The sequence below is a fragment of the Botryllus schlosseri genome, chromosome 13 (genome assembly GCF_051294905.1).
Source record: "Botryllus schlosseri isolate E-star chromosome 13, Bs_hap1, whole genome shotgun sequence".
Classification (NCBI taxonomy): domain Eukaryota; kingdom Metazoa; phylum Chordata; class Ascidiacea; order Stolidobranchia; family Styelidae; genus Botryllus; species Botryllus schlosseri.
Window position 1 is genome coordinate 23,894,548 of NC_137248.1, and position 23,450 is coordinate 23,917,997.

The 23,450-nt window shown below is 38.7% G+C and overlaps 2 protein-coding genes across 9 annotated transcripts in view; both read right to left on the minus strand.

Moving 5' to 3' along the window:
- Nucleotides 1-23,450, minus strand: part of LOC145453601 (uncharacterized) — a 125,753-nt gene that overhangs the window by 88,501 nt on the left and 13,802 nt on the right. The window lies entirely within an intron of this gene.
- LOC145453602 (uncharacterized) lies at nt 15,219-23,402 on the minus strand. 7 transcript variants are annotated; one of them, XM_080331571.1, is made up of 6 exons: nt 21,028-21,565; nt 19,614-19,723; nt 19,093-19,272; nt 18,672-18,884; nt 17,344-17,431; nt 15,219-16,399 (listed from the first exon to the last, which is right to left on the minus strand). In XM_080331571.1, exons 4-6 carry the CDS (start codon nt 18,775-18,777, stop codon nt 16,351-16,353), a joined length of 243 nt encoding a protein of 80 aa, XP_080187697.1. In that variant the 5' UTR covers nt 18,778-18,884; nt 19,093-19,272; nt 19,614-19,723; nt 21,028-21,565; the 3' UTR covers nt 15,219-16,350. The 7 variants fall into 7 exon arrangements, 5 of the variants coding, with proteins under 5 accessions (XP_080187697.1, XP_080187698.1, XP_080187696.1 ...); XR_013919840.1 differs by having other exon boundaries at nt 16,348-16,399; nt 19,505-19,723; nt 21,028-23,402; XM_080331572.1 differs by lacking the exon at nt 21,028-21,565 and having other exon boundaries at nt 19,505-19,825.

Genomic DNA, 23,450 nt, shown 5'->3' on the forward strand with positions numbered 1-23,450 from the left:
TTTATGATTGACTTCTTGATAATCATACCGATAGATTGCGATTCTTGCGTGCTGTGAAATATCGAACGACATTGGAGCACGAGCTAGTTATTTGTTATCATGAATAATCAAAAAAGTCGACCGAAATCGGCGTTGTTTGTAGCGAATACCCACCTTAATTCAACAAATTTGTGAAGTCATAGTACCTTGGGTATACATAATTCGTGAGTCGTGTGCACATTTACGGGACAAGCCCTCATCTTCAAGGCATGCGATCGAACGAATGATATATCTTATCGATATAGTCCTAAAAATCGAAATTTATGATTGACTTCTTGATAATCATACCGATAAATCGCGATTCTTGCGTGCTTTGAAATATCGAACGACATTGGAGCACGGAGCTAGTTATTAGTTATCATAAATAATCAAGAAGCTGACCGCGATCGGCGTTGTTTGTAGCGAATACCCACCTTAGATCAACCAATTCGTGAAGTCATAGTATCTTGGGCGTATATATTTCGTGAGTCGTGTGTACATTTACATGACAAACCCTGATCTTCAATGCATGCGATCGAACCAATGATGGATCTTATCAATATAGTCCTAAAGATCGATATTTATTATTGACTTCTGGATAATCATACCGATAGATCGCAATTCTTGCGTGCTGTGAAATATCGAACGACATTGGAGCACGGAGCTAGTTATTAGTTATCATAAATGATAAGAAAAGCCGACCGCGATCGGCGTTGTTTGTAGCGAATACCCACCTTAATTCAACCAATTTGTGAAGTCATAGTATCTTGGGCGTATAAAATTCGTGAGTCGTGTGTACATTTACGGGACAAGCCCTCATCTTCAAGGCATGCGATCGAACCAATGATGGATCTTATCAATATAGTCCTAAAAATCGATATTTATGATTGACTTCTTGATAATCATACCGATAGATCGCGATTCTTGCGTGCTGTGAAATATCGAACGACATTGGAGCACGAGCTAGTTATAAGTTATCATGAATAATCAAAAAATTCGACCGCGATCGGCGTTGTTTGTAGCAAATACCCACCTTAATTCAACCAATTTTTGAAGTCATAGTATCTTGGGTATACATAATTCGTGAGTTGTGTGTACATTTACGGGACAAGCCCTCATCTTCAAGGCATGCGATCGAACCAATGATGGATCTTATCAATATAGTCCTGAAAATCGGTATTGATTATTGACTTCTATATAATCATACCGACACATCGCGATTCTTGCGTGCTGTGAAATATCGAACGACATTGGAGCACGAGCTCTATATTAGTTATCATAAATAAACAAGAAAGCCGACCGCGATCGGCGTTGTTGGTAGCAAATACCCACCTTAATGCAACCAATTTGTGAAGTCATAGTATCTTAGTTATACATAATTCGTGAGTCGTGTGTACATTTACAGGACAAGGCCTTATCTTCATTCTTCAAGGCATGCGATCGAACCAATGATGGATCTTATCAATATAGTCCTAAAAATCGATATTTATTATTGACTTCTTTATAATCATACCGATAGATCGCGATTCTTGCGTGCTGTGAAATATCGAACGACATTGGAGCACGAGCTAGTTATTAGTTATCATAAATTATCATGAAAGCCGACCGCGATCGGCCTTGTTGGTAGCGAATACCCACCTCAATTCAACCAATTTGTGAAGTCATAGTATCTTAGTTATACATAATTCGTGAGTCGTGTGTACATTTACAGGACAAGGCCTTATCTTCATTCTTCAAGGCATGTGATCGAACCAATGATGGATCTTATCAATATAGTCCTAAAAATCGGTATTGATTATTGACTTCAATATAATCAAACCGATACATCGCGATTCTTGCGTGCTGTGAAATATCGAACGACATTGGAGCACGAGCTAGTTATTAGTTATCATAAATAATCAAGAAAGCCGACCGCGATCGGGGTTGTTGGTAGCGAATACCCACCTTAATTCAACCAATTTGTGAAGTCATAGTATCTTAGTTATACATAATTCGTGAGTCGTGTGTACATTTACAGGACAAGGCCTTATCTTCATTCTTCAAGGCATGCGATCGAACCAATTATGGATCTTATCAATATTTTCCTAAAAAGCGATATTTATGATTGACTTCTTGATAATCATACCGATAGATCGCGATTCTTGCGTGCTGTGAAATATCGAACGACATTGGAGCACGAGCTAGTTATTTGTTATCATGAATAATCAAAAAAGTCGACCGAAATCGGCGTTGTTTGTAGCGAATACCCACCTTAATTCAACAAATTTGTGAAGTCATAGCACCTTGGGTATACATAATTCGTGAGTCGTGTGCACATTTACGGGACAAGCCCTCATCTTCAAGGCATGCGATCGAACGAATGATATATCTTATCGATATAGTCCTAAAAATCGAAATTTATGATTGACTTCTTGATAATCATACCGATAAATCGCGATTCTTGCGTGCTTTGAAATATCGAACGACATTGGAGCACGTAGCTAGTTATTAGTTATCATAAATAATCAAGAAGCTGACCGCGATCGGCGTTGTTTGTAGCGAATACCCACCTTAGATCAACCAATTCGTGAAGTCATAGTATCTTGGGCGTATATATTTCGTGAGTCGTGTGTACATTTACATGACAAACCCTGATCTTCAAGGCATGCGATCGAACCAATGATGGATCTTATCAATATAGTCCTAAAAATCGATATTTATTATTGACTTCTGGATAATCATACCGATAGATCGCAATTCTTGCGTGCTGTGAAATATCGAACGACATTGGAGCACGGAGCTAGTTATTAGTTATCATAAATGATAAGAAAAGCCGACCGCGATCGGCGTTGTTTGTAGCGAATACCCACCTTAATTCAACCAATTTGTGAAGTCATAGTATCTTGGGCGTATAAAATTCGTGAGTCGTGTGTACATTTACGGGACAAGCCCTCATCTTCAAGGCATGCGATCGAACCAATGATGGATCTTATCAATATAGTCCTAAAAATCGATATTTATGATTGACTTCTTGATAATCATACCGATAGATCGCGATTCTTGCGTGCTGTGAAATATCGAACGACATTGGAGCACGATCTAGTTATTAGTTATCATGAATAATCAAAAAATTCGACCGCGATCGGCGTTGTTTGTAGCAAATACCCACCTTAATTCAACCAATTTGTGAAGTCATAGTATCTTGGGTATACATAATTCGTGAGTCGTGTGTACATTTACGGGACAAGCCCTCATCTTCAAGGCATGCGATCGAACCAATGATGGATCTAATCAATATAGTCCTAAAAATCGGTATTGATTATTGACTTCTATATAATCATACCGATACATCGCGATTCTTGCGTGCTGTGAAATATCGAACGACATTAGAACGAGCTATATATTAGTTATCATAAATAATCAAGAAAGCCGACCACGATCGGCGTTGTTTGTAGCGAATACCCACCTTAATTCAACCAATTTGTGAAGTCATAGTATCTTGGGCGTATAAAATTCGTGAGTCGTGTGTACATTTACGGGACAAGCCCTCATCTTCAAGGCATGCGATCGAACCAATGATGGATCTTATCAATATAGTCCTAAAAATCGATATTTATGATTGACTTCTTGATAATCATACCGATAGATCGCGATTCTTGCGTGCTGTGAAATATCGAACGACATTGGAGCACGATCTAGTTATTAGTTATCATGAATAATCAAAAAATTCGACCGCGATCGGCGTTGTTTGTAGCAAATACCCACCTTAATTCAACCAATTTGTGAAGTCATAGTATCTTGGGCGTATAAAATTCGTGAGTCGTGTGTACATTTACGGGACAAGCCCTCATCTTCAAGGCATGCGATCGAACCAATGATGGATCTTATCAACATAGTCCTAAAAATCGGTATTGATTATTGACTTCTATATAATCATACCGATACATCGCGATTCTTGCGTGCTGTGAAATATCGAACGACATTGGAGCACGAGCTAGTTATTAGTTTTCATAAATAATCAAGAAAGCCGACCGCGATCGGGGTTGTTGGTAGCGAATACCCACCTTAATTCAACCAATTTGTGAAGTCATAGTATCTTAGTTATACATAATTCGTGAGTCGTGTGTACATTTACAGGACAAGGCCTTATCTTCATTCTTCAAGGCATGCGATCGAACCAATGATTGATCTTATCAATATAGTCCTAAAAATCGATATTTATGATTGACTTCTTGATAATCATACCGATAGATCGTGATTCTTGCGTGCTGTGAAATATCGAACGACATTGGAGCACGGAGCTAGTTATTAGTTATCATAAATGATAAGAAAAGCCGACCGCGATCGGCGTTGTTTGTAGCGAATACCCACCTTAATTCAACCAATTTGTGAAGTCATAGTATCTTGGGCGTATATAATTCGCGAGTCGTGTGTACATTTACGGGACAAACCATCATCTTCAAGGCATGCGATCGAACCAATGATTGATCTTATCAATATAATCCTAAAAATCGATATTTATGATTGACTTCTTGATAATCATACCGATAGATCGCGATTATTGCGTGCTGTAAAATATCGAACGACATTGGAGCACAGAGCTAGTTATTAGTTATCATAAATGATAAGAAAAGCCGACCGCGATCGGCGTTGTTTGTAGCGAATACCCACCTTAATTCAACCAATTTGTGAAGTCATAGTATCTTGGGCGTATATAATTCGTGAGTCGTGTGTACATTTACGGGACAAACCCTCATCTTCAAGGCATGCGATCGAACCAATGATGGATCTTATCAATATAGTCCTAAAAATCGATATTTATGATTGACTTCTTGATAATCATACCGATAGATCGTGATTCTTGCGTGCTGTGAAATATCGAACGACATTGGAGCACGAGCTAGTTATTAGTTATCATAAATAATCAAGAAAACCGACCGCGATCGGCCTTATTGGTAGCGAATACCCACCTTAATTCAACCAATTTGTGAAGTCATAGTATCTTAGTTATACATAATTCGTGAGTCGTGTGTACATTTACAGGACAAGGCCTTATCTTCATTCTTCAAGGCATGTGATCGAACAAATGATGGATCTTATCAATATAGTCCTAAAAATCGATATTTATGATTGACTTCTGGATAATCATACCGATAGATCGCTATTTTTGCGTGCTGTGAAATATCGAACGACATTGGAGCACGGAGCTAGTTATTAGTTATCATAAATGATAAGAAAAGCCGACCACGATCGGCGTTGTTTGTAGCGAATACCAACCTTAATTCAACCAATTTTTGAAGTCATAGTATCTTGGGTATACATAATTCGTGAGTCGTGTGTACATTTACGGGACAAGCCCTCATCTTCAAGGCATGCGATCGAACCAATGATGGATCTTATCAATATAGTCCTAAAAATCGGTATTGATTATTGACTTCTATATAATCATACCGATACATCGCGATTCTTGCGTGCTGTGAAATATCGAACGACATTGGAGCACGAGCTATATATTAGTTATCATAAATAAACAAGAAAGCCGACCGCGATCGGCGTTGTTGGTAGCGAATACCCACCTTAATGCAACCAATTTGTGAAGTCATAGTATCTTAGTTATACATAATTCGTGAGTCGTGTGTACATTCACAGGACAAGGCCTTATCTTCATTCTTCAAGGCATGCGATCGAACCAATGATGGATCTTATCAATATAGTCCTAAAAATCGATATTTATTATTGACTTCTTTATAATCATACCGATAGATCGCGATTCTTGCGTGCTGTGAAATATCGAACGACATTGGAGCACGAGCTAGTTATTAGTTATCATAAATTATCATGAAAGCCGACCGCGATCGGCCTTGTTGGTAGCGAATACCCACCTCAATTCAACCAATTTGTGAAGTCATAGTATCTTAGTTATACATAATTCGTGAGTCGTGTGTACATTTACAGGACAAGGCCTTATCTTCATTCTTCAAGGCATGTGATCGAACCAATGATGGATCTTATCAATATAGTCCTAAAAATCGGTATTGATTATTGACTTCTATATAATCAAACCGATACATCGCGATTCTTGCGTGCTGTGACATATCGAACGACATTGGAGCACGAGCTAGTTATTAGTTATCATAAATAATCAAGAAAGCCGACCGCGATCGGGGTTGTTGGTAGCGAATACCCACCTTAATTCAACCAATTTGTGAAGTCATAGTATCTTAGTTATACATAATTCGTGAGTCGTGTGTACATTTACAGGACAAGGCCTTATCTTCATTCTTCAAGGCATGCGATCGAACCAATTATGGATCTTATCAATATTTTCCTAAAAAGCGATATTTATGATTGACTTCTTGATAATCATACCGATAGATTGCGATTCTTGCGTGCTGTGAAATATCGAACGACATTGGAGCACGAGCTAGTTATTTGTTATCATGAATAATCAAAAAAGTCGACCGAAATCGGCGTTGTTTGTAGCGAATACCCACCTTAATTCAACAAATTTGTGAAGTCATAGTACCTTGGGTATACATAATTCGTGAGTCGTGTGCACATTTACGGGACAAGCCCTCATCTTCAAGGCATGCGATCGAACGAATGATATATCTTATCGATATAGTCCTAAAAATCGAAATTTATGATTGACTTCTTGATAATCATACCGATAAATCGCGATTCTTGCGTGCTTTGAAATATCGAACGACATTGGAGCACGGAGCTAGTTATTAGTTATCATAAATAATCAAGAAGCTGACCGCGATCGGCGTTGTTTGTAGCGAATACCCACCTTAGATCAACCAATTCGTGAAGTCATAGTATCTTGGGCGTATATATTTCGTGAGTCGTGTGTACATTTACATGACAAACCCTGATCTTCAATGCATGCGATCGAACCAATGATGGATCTTATCAATATAGTCCTAAAGATCGATATTTATTATTGACTTCTGGATAATCATACCGATAGATCGCAATTCTTGCGTGCTGTGAAATATCGAACGACATTGGAGCACGGAGCTAGTTATTAGTTATCATAAATGATAAGAAAAGCCGACCGCGATCGGCGTTGTTTGTAGCGAATACCCACCTTAATTCAACCAATTTGTGAAGTCATAGTATCTTGGGCGTATAAAATTCGTGAGTCGTGTGTACATTTACGGGACAAGCCCTCATCTTCAAGGCATGCGATCGAACCAATGATGGATCTTATCAATATAGTCCTAAAAATCGATATTTATGATTGACTTCTTGATAATCATACCGATAGATCGCGATTCTTGCGTGCTGTGAAATATCGAACGACATTGGAGCACGAGCTAGTTATAAGTTATCATGAATAATCAAAAAATTCGACCGCGATCGGCGTTGTTTGTAGCAAATACCCACCTTAATTCAACCAATTTTTGAAGTCATAGTATCTTGGGTATACATAATTCGTGAGTCGTGTGTACATTTACGGGACAAGCCCTCATCTTCAAGGCATGCGATCGAACCAATGATGGATCTTATCAATATAGTCCTGAAAATCGGTATTGATTATTGACTTCTATATAATCATACCGACACATCGCGATTCTTGCGTGCTGTGAAATATCGAACGACATTGGAGCACGAGCTCTATATTAGTTATCATAAATAAACAAGAAAGCCGACCGCGATCGGCGTTGTTGGTAGCAAATACCCACCTTAATGCAACCAATTTGTGAAGTCATAGTATCTTAGTTATACATAATTCGTGAGTCGTGTGTACATTTACAGGACAAGGCCTTATCTTCATTCTTCAAGGCATGCGATCGAACCAATGATGGATCTTATCAATATAGTCCTAAAAATCGATATTTATTATTGACTTCTTTATAATCATACCGATAGATCGCGATTCTTGCGTGCTGTGAAATATCGAACGACATTGGAGCACGAGCTAGTTATTAGTTATCATAAATTATCATGAAAGCCGACCGCGATCGGCCTTGTTGGTAGCGAATACCCACCTCAATTCAACCAATTTGTGAAGTCATAGTATCTTAGTTATACATAATTCGTGAGTCGTGTGTACATTTACAGGACAAGGCCTTATCTTCATTCTTCAAGGCATGTGATCGAACCAATGATGGATCTTATCAATATAGTCCTAAAAATCGGTATTGATTATTGACTTCAATATAATCAAACCGATACATCGCGATTCTTGCGTGCTGTGAAATATCGAACGACATTGGAGCACGAGCTAGTTATTAGTTATCATAAATAATCAAGAAAGCCGACCGCGATCGGGGTTGTTGGTAGCGAATACCCACCTTAATTCAACCAATTTGTGAAGTCATAGTATCTTAGTTATACATAATTCGTGAGTCGTGTGTACATTTACAGGACAAGGCCTTATCTTCATTCTTCAAGGCATGCGATCGAACCAATTATGGATCTTATCAATATTTTCCTAAAAAGCGATATTTATGATTGACTTCTTGATAATCATACCGATAGATCGCGATTCTTGCGTGCTGTGAAATATCGAACGACATTGGAGCACGAGCTAGTTATTTGTTATCATGAATAATCAAAAAAGTCGACCGAAATCGGCGTTGTTTGTAGCGAATACCCACCTTAATTCAACAAATTTGTGAAGTCATAGCACCTTGGGTATACATAATTCGTGAGTCGTGTGCACATTTACGGGACAAGCCCTCATCTTCAAGGCATGCGATCGAACGAATGATATATCTTATCGATATAGTCCTAAAAATCGAAATTTATGATTGACTTCTTGATAATCATACCGATAAATCGCGATTCTTGCGTGCTTTGAAATATCGAACGACATTGGAGCACGTAGCTAGTTATTAGTTATCATAAATAATCAAGAAGCTGACCGCGATCGGCGTTGTTTGTAGCGAATACCCACCTTAGATCAACCAATTCGTGAAGTCATAGTATCTTGGGCGTATATATTTCGTGAGTCGTGTGTACATTTACATGACAAACCCTGATCTTCAAGGCATGCGATCGAACCAATGATGGATCTTATCAATATAGTCCTAAAAATCGATATTTATTATTGACTTCTGGATAATCATACCGATAGATCGCAATTCTTGCGTGCTGTGAAATATCGAACGACATTGGAGCACGGAGCTAGTTATTAGTTATCATAAATGATAAGAAAAGCCGACCGCGATCGGCGTTGTTTGTAGCGAATACCCACCTTAATTCAACCAATTTGTGAAGTCATAGTATCTTGGGCGTATAAAATTCGTGAGTCGTGTGTACATTTACGGGACAAGCCCTCATCTTCAAGGCATGCGATCGAACCAATGATGGATCTTATCAATATAGTCCTAAAAATCGATATTTATGATTGACTTCTTGATAATCATACCGATAGATCGCGATTCTTGCGTGCTGTGAAATATCTAACGACATTGGAGCACGATCTAGTTATTAGTTATCATGAATAATCAAAAAATTCGACCGCGATCGGCGTTGTTTGTAGCAAATACCCACCTTAATTCAACCAATTTGTGAAGTCATAGTATCTTGGGCGTATATAATTCGCGAGTCGTGTGTACATTTACGGGACAAACCATCATCTTCAAGGCATGCGATCGAACCAATGATTGATCTTATCAATATAATCCTAAAAATCGATATTTATGATTGACTTCTTGATAATCATACCGATAGATCGCGATTATTGCGTGCTGTAAAATATCGAACGACATTGGAGCACAGAGCTAGTTATTAGTTATCATAAATGATAAGAAAAGCCGACCGCGATCGGCGTTGTTTGTAGCGAATACCCACCTTAATTCAACCAATTTGTGAAGTCATAGTATCTTGGGCGTATATAATTCGTGAGTCGTGTGTACATTTACGGGACAAACCCTCATCTTCAAGGCATGCGATCGAACCAATGATGGATCTTATCAATATAGTCCTAAAAATCGATATTTATGATTGACTTCTTGATAATCATACCGATAGATCGTGATTCTTGCGTGCTGTGAAATATCGAACGACATTGGAGCACGAGCTAGTTATTAGTTATCATAAATAATCAAGAAAACCGACCGCGATCGGCCTTATTGGTAGCGAATACCCACCTTAATTCAACCAATTTGTGAAGTCATAGTATCTTAGTTATACATAATTCGTGAGTCGTGTGTACATTTACAGGACAAGGCCTTATCTTCATTCTTCAAGGCATGTGATCGAACAAATGATGGATCTTATCAATATAGTCCTAAAAATCGATATTTATGATTGACTTCTTGATAATCATACCGATAGATCGCGATTCTTGCGTGCTGTGAAATATTGCACGACATTGGAGCACGAGCTAGTTATTAGTTATCATAAATAATAAAAAAAAGCCGACCGCGATCGGCGTTGTTTTTAGCGAATACCCACCTTAATTCAACCAATTTGTGAAGTCATAGTATCTCTGGCGTATATAATTCGTGAGTCGTGTGTACAATTACGGGACAAGCCATCATCTTCAAGGCATGCGATCGAACCAATGATGGGTGTTATCAATATAGTCCTAAAAATCGATATTTATGATTGACTACTTGATAATCATACCGATAGATCGCGATTCTTGAGTGCTGTGAAATATCGAACAACATTGGAGCACGAGCTAGTTATTAGTTATCATAAATAATCAAAAAAGCCGACCGCGATCGGCGTTGTTCGTATAGCGAAAACCCACCCGAATTCAACCAATTTGTGAAGTCATAGTATCTTGGGCGTATATAATTCGTGAGTCGTGTGTACATTTACAGAACAAGCCCTCATCTTCAAGGCATGCGATCGAACCAATGATGGATCTTATCAATATAGTCCTAAAAATCTATATTAATGATTGACTTCTTGATAATCATACCGATAGATCGCGATTCTTGCGTGCTGTGAAATATCGAACGACATTGGAACACGAGCTAGTTATTAGTTATCAAAAAAGCCGACCGCGATCGGCGTTCTTTGTAACGAATACCCAACTTAATTCAACCAAGTTGTGAAGTCATAGTATCTTGGGCGCATATAATTCGTGAGTCGTGAGTACATTTAGGGGAAGAGCCATCATCTTCCAGGCATGCGATCGAACCAATGATGGATCTTATCAATATAGTCCTGAAAATCGATATTTATGATTGACTTCTTGATAATCATACCTATAGATCGCGATTTTTGCGTGCTGTGAAATATCGAACGACATTGGAGCACGGAGCTAGTTATTAGTTATCATAAATAATAAAAAAGCCGACCGCGATCGGCGTTGTTTGTCGCAAATACTCACCTTAATTCAACCAATTTGTGAAGTCATAGTATCTTGGGTGTACATAATTCGTGAGTCGTGTGTACATTTACAGGACAAGGCCTTATCTTCATTCTTCGGTACATGCGATCGAAACAATGATGGATCTTATCAATAAAGTCCTAAAATCGATATTTATGATTGACTTCTTGATAATCATACCCTTAGATCGCGATTCTTGCGTGCTGTGAAATATCGCTCGACATTGGAGCACGAGCTAATTATTAGTTATCATTATTAATTAAAAAAACAGACCGCAGTCGGCGTTGTTTGTCGAGAATACCCACCTTAATTCAACCAATTTGTGAAGTCATAGAATCTTGTGCGTATATAATTCGTGAGTCGTGTGTACATTTACGGGACAAGCCCTCATCTTCAAGGCATGCGATCGAACCACTGATGGATCTTATCAATATAGTACTAAAAATCGATATTTATGATTGACTTCTTGATAATCATACCTATAGATCGCGATTCTTGCGTGCTGTGAAATATCGAACGACATTGGAGCACGGAGCTAGTTATTAGTTATCAAAAATAATAAAAATGCCGACCGCGATCGGCGTTGTTTGTTGCAAATACTCACCTTAATTCAACCAATTTGTGAAGTCATAGTATCTTGGGTATACATAATTCGAGAGTCGTGTGTACATTTAATGGACAAGGCCTTATCTTCATTCTTCTGTACATGCGATCGAAACAATGATGGATCTTATCAATAAAGTCCTAAAATCGATATTTATGATTGACTTCTTGATAATCATACCTATAGATCGCGATTCTTGCGTGCTGTGAAATATCGCACGACATTGGAGCACGAGCTAATTATTAGTTATCATTATTAATCAAAAAAACCGACCGCGATCGGCGTTGTTTGTCGAGAATACCCACCTTAATTCAACCAATTTGTGAAGTCATAGTATCTTGGGTATACATAATTCGTGAGTCGTGTGTACATTTATAGGACAAGGCCTTATCTTCATTCTTCAGTGCATGCGATCAAGCCAATGATGGATCTTATCAATCAAGTCCTAACATCGATATCCATGATTGACTTCTTGATTATCATACCGATAGATCGCTATTCTTGCGTGCTGTGAAATATCGAAAGACATTGGAGCACGAGCTAGTTATTAGTTATCAAAAAAGCCGACCGCGATCGGCGTTGTTTGTAACGAATACCCAACTTAATTCAACCAAGTTGTGAAGTCATAGTATCTTGGGCGCATATAATTCGTGAGTCGTGAGTACATTTAGGGGACAAGCCATCATCTTCCAGGCATGCGATCGAACCAATGATGGATCTAATCAATATAGTCCTGGAAATCGATATTTATGATTGACTTCTTGATAATCATACCTATAGATCGCGATTCTTGCGTGCTGTGAAATATCGAACGACATTGGAGCACGGAGCTAGTTATTAGTTATCATAAATAATAAAAAAGCCGACCGCGATCGGCGTTGTTTGTCGCAAATACTCACCTTAATTCAACCAATTTGTGAAGTCATAGTATCTTGGGTGTACAGAATTCGTGAGTCGTGTGTACATTTACAGGACAAGGCTTTATCTTCATTATTCGGTACATGCGATCGAAACAATGATGGATCTTATCAATAAAGTCCTAAAATCGATATTTATGATTGACTTCTTGATAATCATACCCATAGATCGCGATTCTTGCGTGCTGTGAAATATCGCACGACATTGGAGCACGAGCTAATTATTAGTTATCATTATTAATTAAAAAAAACAGACCGCGATCGGCGTTGTTTGTCGTGAATACCCACCTTAATTCAACCAATTTGTGAAGTCATTGAATCTTGTGCGTATATAATTCGTGAGTCGTGTGTACATTTACGGGACCAGCCCTCATCTTCAAGGCATGCGATCGAACCACTGATGGATCTTATCAATATAGTACTAAAAATCGATATTTATGATTGACTTCTTGATAATCATACCTATAGATCGCGATTCTTGCGTGCTGTGAAATATCGAACGACATTGGAGCACGGAGCTAGTTATTAGTTATCATAAATAATAAAAAAGCCGACCGCGATCGGCGTTGTTTGTCGCAAATACTCACCTTAATTCAACCAATTTGTGAAGTCATAGTATCTTGGGTATACATAATTCGTGAGTCGTGTGTACATTTACAGGACAAGGCCTTATCTTCATTCTTCGGTACATGCGATCGAAACAATGATGGATCTTATCAATAAAGTCCTAAAATCGATATTTATGATTGACTTCTTGATAATCATACCTATAGATCGCGATTCTTGCGTGCTGTGAAATATCGCACGACATTGGAGCACGAGCTAATTATTAGTTATCATTATTAATAAAAAAAACCGACCGCGATCGGCGTTGTTTGTCGAGAATACCCACCTTAATTCAACCAATTTGTGAAGTCATAGAATCTCTGGCGTATATAATTCGTGAGTCGTGTGTACAATTACGGGACAAGCCATCATCTTCAAGGCATGCGATCGAATCAATGATGGGTCTTATCAATATAGTCCTAAAAATCGATATTTATGATTGACTACTTGATAATCATACCGATAGATCGCGATTCTTGCGTGCTGTGAAATATTGCACGACATTGGAGCACGAGCTAGTTATTAGTTATCATAAATAATAAAAAAAGCCGACCGCGATCGGCGTTGTTTTTAGCGAATACCCACCTTAATTCAACCAATTTGTGAAGTCATAGTATCTCTGGCGTATATAATTCGTGAGTCGTGTGTACAATTACGGGACAAGCCATCATCTTCAAGGCATGCGATCGAACCAATGATGGGTCTTATCAATATAGTCCTAAAAATCGATATTTATGATTGACTACTTGATAATCATACTGATAGATCGCGATTCTTGAGTGCTGTGAAATATCGAATAACATTGGAGCACGAGCTAGTTATTAGTTATCATAAATAATCAAAAAAGCCGACCGCGATCGGCGTTGTTCGTATAGCGAAAACCCACCCGAATTCAACCAATTTGTGAAGTCATAGTATCTTGGGCGTATATAATTCGTGAGTCGTGTGTACATTTACAGAACAAGCCCTCATCTTCAAGGCATGCGATCGAACCAATGATGGATCTTATCAATATAGTCCTAAAAATCTATATTAATGATTGACTTCTTGATAATCATACCGATAGATCGCGATTCCTGCATGCTGTGAAATATCGAACTACATTGGAGCACGAGCTAGTTATTAGTTATCACGAGTAATCAAAAAAGCCGACTGCGATCGGCGTTGTTTGTTGTGAATACTCACCGTAATTCAACCAATTTGTGAAGTCATAGTATCTTCACTGTAAAAAATAAAGGTGTCCATAGACATGTTTACACCTGGTACCTCTTAATACATGTCCATCATGTAAAACCATACGACAGGTTTGGTTCCACCTGTTGCCTAACATGTTTCTGCCCGTCATGTAATCTCGAAAACACGTCTGACCTGAGACTTCAATTGACCTTTCACCTTGGACCGACTGGCACAAAATCTGTAGCCAGGATATGAATTAAAACAAGCAATTCAGTGTTGGATCAAATGATGGTATATTGAGAACAAATGCATCAAAACAAGAAAAATTCCGAAATGGCGAGAGTTTCGGATAATACGTAATGAAATAAGAATTACTATAACGGCTAAAAATATTGACATGTCATGGCGCAATTAATTTACTACTTACAGCCACAGTGTAAGTCGAAGAGTACCGAACGTTAAGAAGTTTTGGAACTTATGCAATGAAAGAAAAGTTATATACAACAATGGCTAAAAATATTGGCCCGTCATCAATGATTTAATTTACTACAAAAAGCCACAGTGTGAGCCGCAGAGTGCCTAACGTTAAGAAGTTTTGGAACTTATGCAATGAATGAAGAATTATTACAACAACGGCTAAAAATATTGGCCCGTCATCAATGAATTAATTTACTACAAAAAGCCACAGTGTAAGCCGCAGAGTGCCTAACGTTAAGAAGTTTTGAAACTTATGCAATGAATGAAGAATTATTACAACAACGGCTAAAAACATTGGCCCGTCATCAATGAATTAATTTACTACAAAAAGCCACAGTGTAAGCCGCAGAGTGCCTAACGTTAAGAAGTTTTGAAACTTATGCAATGAATGAAGAATTATTACAACAACGGCTAAAAACATTGGCCCGTCATCAATGAATTAATTTACTACAAAAAGCCACAGAGCAGGCCGCAGAGTACCTAACGTTAAGAAGTTTTGAAACTTATGCAATGAAAGAAAAATTCTTACAACAACGGCTAAAAATATTGGCCCCTCATAAATTAATTAATTTACTACAAAAAGCCACAGTGTAAGCCGCAGAGAGCCTAACGTTAAGAAGTTTTGGAATTTATACAATGAGAGAAGAATTGTTACAACAACAGCTAAAAATATTGACCCGTCATCAATGAATTAATTTACTACAAAAAGCCACAGTGTAAGCCGCCTTGTACCTAATGTTTTGAAGTTTTGGACATATGTAATGAAACCAGAATTATAATAACGGCTAAAATCATTGACCCATCCTCAATAAATTAATCAAATTAAATTACAATGAACAGCCACAGTCAGCCACACCTAACGTTAGAAAGTTTCGAAACGTATGTAATGAAACAAGAATTAATATACCGGCTTGAAACATTGACCGGTCCTCGATTAATCAAGTTATTACAAATTGTCACAGTGAAAGGCGCCGAGTACCTAATGCAATGACACAAGAATTATAACGGCTAAAAATGTTGACCTGTCCTTGGTGAATTATTCAAATTAATTTAGGCTACTACGAACAGCCAAAGTCTACCTAACGTTAGAAAGTTTCGAGACAGCCGCAGTGTACTTAACGTTCGGAAGTTTCGAAGGAGAGTTCGTGACGACGGACCATCAATTAGAGGCTGATGGAGCGAACAGCCAGTATATTGCCAGTATTATGGCCATAGCATGATGGAAGCTTCTGACCCCTTTGATAACTTTGCCATAGAAGAGAACTTTCCATTCATTCAGGATCGTATTGTACTTGATCGTCGGATATAATTCTTTGGCTCCTGATAAATAAAAATGATATTAGCTTAGTACTATCGATGTGGTCTGAGATTAAGAATTGAGTTGAGTATGAGGCCTAATAATAGGGTTACCATGCGTCCTCTTTCAATAGGATTTGTCCGCTTTCTTGACTTTTTTAAAAGTGTCCTCGGAGGACGCCCTTTTGTCCTCTTTTTTGAGATTTTGTCCTCTTTTTTGAAAATTTAGGTCACATTTAGAGCGAAATGCGAGTGATATGCCGTAAATTAGCACAGAAGTGACTCTATGGCGGGTATTTCGGAGTGAAAAACGGTGATTAGAGCTCTGAGCGAAAAGTTGACCTTTTTAAAAATTTTCCAGTCAACCGGTCACAAAGTGGGCAAAATTCACCGATTTTTGAGAATTCTTCTCCGGTTTTGCAAGTCTCAAATTTCTGAAAAAGTGTCCTCTTTTTAGATTTCCAAAATATGGTAAGCCTACCTAATAAGTCATTACCGCGTGAGTCAGGGTCATGCAAAGAGGTAAGAAAACGATCGTACGTGATGGTGCTTTCAAGGATATCGAGCGAGCATAATGGTACCCAGAGTGGAATGATTTTAGCATCAGTCGTAACACTGCAACTTTTTAAGTGAAATAGGAGGGGCCAATATTGGTTTCACATCATCTTCTTTGATTGGACGCCATAGACTAGTGACAATTTCACCATAGTGTCCTACAGTAGCATGGACATGGGAAAATCTCGTTACTCACTGATATTGGATTACATCATTCTTTCGATTTACAGTGACCTGTCGAGATACCAATTTTTATCAAATACAGTGTTAATACAGCAATACAGTGTTAATAGTGCCATAAATTGCCTTTTTTGTATGATGTGAATGATGTAGCCTGATGGCAGTTAGCCATGCGATTTGCTTGTGTCCACAACACAGTGACATAATGCTTTCACATACACCAAACAACTTACTTTGTCAACAAACAGGAAGCTGCCATAGTTGTCATTGAAGAATTGAAGATCGTTGGGATCCCGACCATCCACCCCAGTTTTTGACGACCTGAACGAGAAATGTCAGAAATCAACTCAATGTATGTTTTGACGCGACTGCGACGTCGTAAAGTAAATCAGCGACTTTGAAACCTTGCGCGGGCCCCTCTAATGGTGATAAAGATTTTCAGTCATCTGACAGGAGGTAACACGGTTGGGCAAGGGTGAAAACATGACATATATTACTACGCAGCAAATTCGATGACAATTATGTTACGACAAGCAAGTGTGCAGTCATGTCCTGCAAGAAGTTGCAGGTCGTCTTTGTATACCTCTGGGCTCATTTGACAAGGAATATTCCAAGCTTGGACATAAAAATATCAAGGTTGCGGCGAGGCTGCGTACATCGCGTTGTGCAAAGGTTTCCCCGCTGACAATATTTCTGCGAGTACTAATAAATATTATAATCAATTTCTAGAATCGCCTTGCAGGCCGAGGGTTGGTCGCCTTTATATCTAAGGAAGAAATGTCTACGTTTGGAAGTATGTGCGATTAAAAAATTCAAGAAAACTACAATCTGCCCAAAAAGAACAATGTATGTTAATTTAAAAAGTATCTTTAGGTCACTGACGAGTTTTATACATTTTGAAAACTGACTACACTTTTTGCTAACCCATGGTAATAATTAGGGCCATTCAAAGCCATATTTCGTTCTATGCATCAGCAAGTCGTGAAATCAATTTCAACGCAAAACCGTATCCCTTCGAGCTATATTAAAGCTATGAAGTCACATTTTCCTGATTAGGTCATAAAGCTCAAAATTTACATTAAGAAGCGATTGGACAAAAACGAGGTTCAACAAATAATGGAGCTGCAAATACAAGACATTTCACCAGCGCTTTATGCACCCCTGCAGAAGTGGCAACCCACATCAGCGTTTGTGGAGCTCTCACTTTCCTTACCAAAGTCATTTTACGTCCGAATCGTAACTTCAAAGACTTTAACATTTCACACTGCTACTGTACTGCAACAGTGATTTAGAATAAAAAATGGACGTGTATAACTGTTGTTGCATAGGTTTTACTCTTTAGTTCCGTCAGTGCCGATATTTGCATGTAAAACTACACCATTTTCACATAAATTCATATTTTCCAAAAAATAAAGTCATATTATTGATTTTCTAAGGTCATATAAAATTGGCCCTAGTTATAATATATATGTAATTTGTTGTGTCATGAAAAATGATTGCGCATGCCACAAATGCCGAGGGATTGTGCCGTCAGTGACTTGATCATAACACTGCTTTATACCTACGGTACCCAATGCGCATCGATCAAGATCGGGTAAATCTCCAGCAGACTGTGTTGACATCCCATTCAGAATGGCCTCGCGACGCGATTCGAATGTTCTTTTCATCCTATCCAGAATCGTTTCCTTGTGAGGTATTCTCCACTTGCCTCTTATTGCGTTTTGATGTATTTCGATGCTGCCCTCGTCGTCTGTGGAGAGTATACATGTTGACTCTGTAGGACAAAATAGATCCTAATCAAAACATGACCGGTTATCGGTGCAAGGTGCTACTTCTTGCCAATGTTCCTTCTAAGCTGCTCGCATGCGCACAGACACGAGGAAAATTAGACGTAACATTGTCTGTTGGCGTTATCAGTATCATATCAAAATATTCATATTGAGGATATCTAGATCAAGAAAGCAAGATACTAAAATGCTCACATTGTATGTTGTGACTCGAGAATTCTTGCAGCGTTGACTAGATTTTTCCACAAGCTGCTGAGATTTCCGTTTGCCGCAGCGTCCATGCTTCTGCTATTCCAAGTTTAAGATGAGAACTTCTTTTTCATGGTGTCTTCTCCATTCCCTCAACTTGTTGCAGAGCTTGTCTTTCCATGATCCCTGCAATGTGGCATAGTTGAAGTAAGGTTTGGATTAAGTTTGTACAAACTTCTGAGATGTGTGTCACCAACATTGAAAAATTGGAATGTAATGCCGCCCCTGCTGTATGATATTACACATTGATAATAATCGTCAATAATTGGTGCATGCATTGCATACGTTGTAGGACTAGCATATTGCATGAACGTGGTAAGGGGATTATCAGTGACTTGATCCCAACACTGCTTTATACCTGCCCAATGCGCATCGATCAACATCGGCTAAATCTCGAACAGACTTTGTGTTGATATCCCATTCAAAATGGCCTCATGACACGATTCAAATGTTCTTTTCATCCTAACCTGAATCTTTTCTTGTCACGTAGTCTTTTCGCCCACTTGACACTTATTGCTTTCTGCTGTACCTCGATGCTGCGCTCGTCTTCTGGAGAATATACCGATGCAGGTTGACTCTGTAATAAATATCTTCATTAAAGCCCAGCGAATTATCAGCTTGCCGGTAATAGCGAGTCAATTTATTGCAGAAAGAGCAAAAGTTTTTTTAGGACTAACTATTTCGTAAGAACAGACAGTTCCAACCAGAAATGAAGATAAGCAGTAGCCTAAAATTCTAAGGTAATGGGTGAAAACAGGCAATTTACATATACGAGATCACAATTTCATCAAAATTAAGATTTATAGGGTTAAAAATGTCAAAATTGTCAGAATGTCCGATTTTATCGGTCAAAATCTTCGGTTTTTAGATAAAAATAAAATCACCCTAGGAGAACATCACATATTCGTTGAAGAAGTTCATATCAACATATTCCAACATATTCTATTCGGGAAACAAAAAAGTACTAACCTATGGTAGATTAGTAATCTATATAGACCAGGAATGGCCAACCTTTTCGGCTGAAGGGCCACATGCAATTGACGAGCGAGTTCGCGGTCCACTAGCCACGCCAAGCGAATAAAATTTTCGAAATTTATAAATAAACAAGGTCAATAATATTATTACTCGAGTATTGCGGGTCTATTGTATACCGCCCGCTAGACTCAGTTTGCAAGGACACGACTATTTGGCGTCTGGCCACATCGATATCGCCATTTCACCATTGACGATCTTTATGCGAGCGCAAACGCGAAAAGACTTTCTCCCGTAATTGCGAAAACAGTTAGACTCAATCGGATAAAATAGGCGTTTTTTTCGTTTTCAGTAGGGGGTAGGCTACCAAGCAAGAAATTGTGCGAAAATTAAACACGCAAAGCGTGAAGAAAAATTTCGCTGCTATTTTACTTTATTATAATGTACGACGACTTACTGAAAAGGTGACTGGACCCTGGATCTGCCAATGCGTCGGAACTGATATTTTAGTCATCAACATCCCAAGTGTCGCAGCCAGAATTGTAATTTTTTGTTGGCATTGCAAGTTCACAATCTGAGCAATTCATTTTCGATAATATAATAGGAAATTAGCTCACGGGTCACGCAAAACCCTCTCGCTGGCCATATTTGGCCCACGGGTTGGCCACCCCTGATATAGACAGGCCAATGCGATAATTTCAGAGCCGGAGCAGCAGCTAGAGCAGGAGCAGTTTAAATTTGCGGCTGCTCTAAAGCCCTGCATAACACGGCGTTATTTTGGCTAAAAATCTATATTCGTTTCTATTACGGATATCGAACAAGACAAGATAATTTTAGTACAGTATGATTACCATGATCATCGCTTTACGACGATAATTCTGTTGACATGCATAGAATATAATTACTCACTTCCATCGTCAAACCAGTCATATTGTCCCATATCTTTGGCAGACAATTCATAAAAATCGCCGTTCAATTCAAGCGACTTGTCGTAATATTCCGTAGTGAATTTTCTGTCCAAGATGGTACTACGAACTGCACATCTCACAACATCATAAATCTCAGATAGGTGATCAACTGTGATCACCTTTCTAATATTACCATGGATGATCAGCATTTTCATATTTAATAGCACAAGAGTAATAAATCGCTAACCAGTCTGATGAATCTGAAAAATAGAACGTCATGTTCAAAATTACGCAATTTTAATTACCGGTACTTTTCTCTATCGGCATATAGTTCACTATTAAACTTTGAAACATATTCTATGATGCAGTCTAATGTAGCCATCTCACCATCAATGTTCCCTCTAAGCTGCGCACATGCACAAATGCGCAGTGCTAACACGGTCTCTGCGCACAAAAAATCCGATATGATGACCTTTTTTTAGTCTTTACGCAGTGTTGTCCAAGGGTCTGCGCAGTGACTTCGTGAGTGTGCGCAGACTCGTCAAAAATTAGAGGGAACATTGCTCACCATACATTAATTTACCAATACAGTATACCGGTAAATTAGAGAGTCTCTGGTAAAATATTTCACCAGGTTGTAAAACACAAAGGAAACCGGTTTACGTCATAGCCTCACAGGAATAACAGTGTAAATATCGCCCAAAGCCTGACTTGAGGATACCACAAATGTGACAGTGCCCGTCAAAATCTTCATAGAAAAATATTGTACCATCTTGATCCTGATTGACAACATGAATTCTTTTTTGCCGTATTTGTCACATAATTTTACAGAGCAAACTTGTCCCTCCATATCTTGCATTTGACGAAATGCAACATATTGGCATGGTATACACATCTTCCTAATATATCAACCGGCTCAACTTTCTTAGGTTCATGATTTACATAGTTAAGCTAAGACATTCCCCAACATGATATACTGTAATCGACTGGTTACCGTATGCACTCTGAAGCTATATATGGTAAGTGCTAAACGATATGCTGCCTCCACACGCCACACGTTACCGTACTGCAGTTAAATGCAGCACACCAACTATGCACACCCCGTAGGCGCGCATATGAATCGGAAACACTTTCCCCGATGAAAACTGATGTGAAATGCATGCTCTACTAACTGGACAAATACGATCAATAACCGTCAGCCGGTAATAAACTCTACACTCAGTTCGCCAACTTTTCTGGCCGCGTAGAGATCGCCGATGGAAGTGGCTTCCCGGCACTGAAAGTTTTTCAAACCAATCGTAACGCATACGGCAATCACGTGAGCAGTGAAGTAGAACTTCCGTTTTTTTAACCAATCACGTCGGATCGTGAAATAGTGTGAGTGGTGAACTGGAATTTTACCGTCGTTCTGCAACCAATCACGACGGATACTGAAATCGAGGACCGTGAACTAAAATTTCCTGTTTTCCAACCACGGATTCGGAAATAGTGTGAGCTGTGAACTGAAATTATACCTCAGTATTTCAACCAATCAAGACCAATACTCAAATGTCTTTTTTTTATAGATAACTAACCTACGCATAGATTCGCACCACCCATCATCACCCTTGCTCGCCGTGAGGAATTGACTACTGAAGTGCTCAGCAATCTGAACGCAGCATGATCGGTTATCAATAGCTGAAGACCCGAACCCTCAAAAGATGATCTTATTTGAAAGCTACCGTCACGCTGATTCTGAAAATAATACATTAAAATTTCATTAGGACAATGGAACTAACCCGAATTAGCCTTCAAAATCTGAAAATCGGCATCGTGCAGCGATGCAGCACAATCACCATAACAACGGCCTTTGCGTTGTTGCGATTGTTCAGAACAATGCCGATTTGCAGACTTTTGGGGTGCATTTCGAGGGGGTTCCATTGCCCCGATAAGATTTTAATGTATATTTTCGGAATCAATGCGACAGTAGCTTATAAATAAGCTCAACTTTTTTTAATTTGAGTGCTCGGATCGTCAGCGATAGGATTAGCAATTATCTTGCGTTCCAATTGGTGCAATACAATTCGAATCTGGTCCCACTGTATCAATATTGCGCAGAATCCGCGTCCCTGAAACTATTTCCGTGTCCGCCTGGTGCTCATCATAGTTATCTTTGGTTTTTATATATTCAACCAATATATTTGGTAGTTGCATGGTCTTAACATAGAATGTAAAAAACATGTTGCGTTTCAGTTTTGAACTTGATTAATGGGAAAACACGTCGCGTTTTCGGTTTTAAACGTGTTTATTTCAAAAACACGTCGGCGTTTTCCGTCGTTTAACGTGTTATTGGAAAAAACATGCAAAAAACACGTTGAATACACGGTTTATTTTTTACAGTGTTGGGCGTATATAATTCGTGAGTCGTGTGTACATTTACAGAAT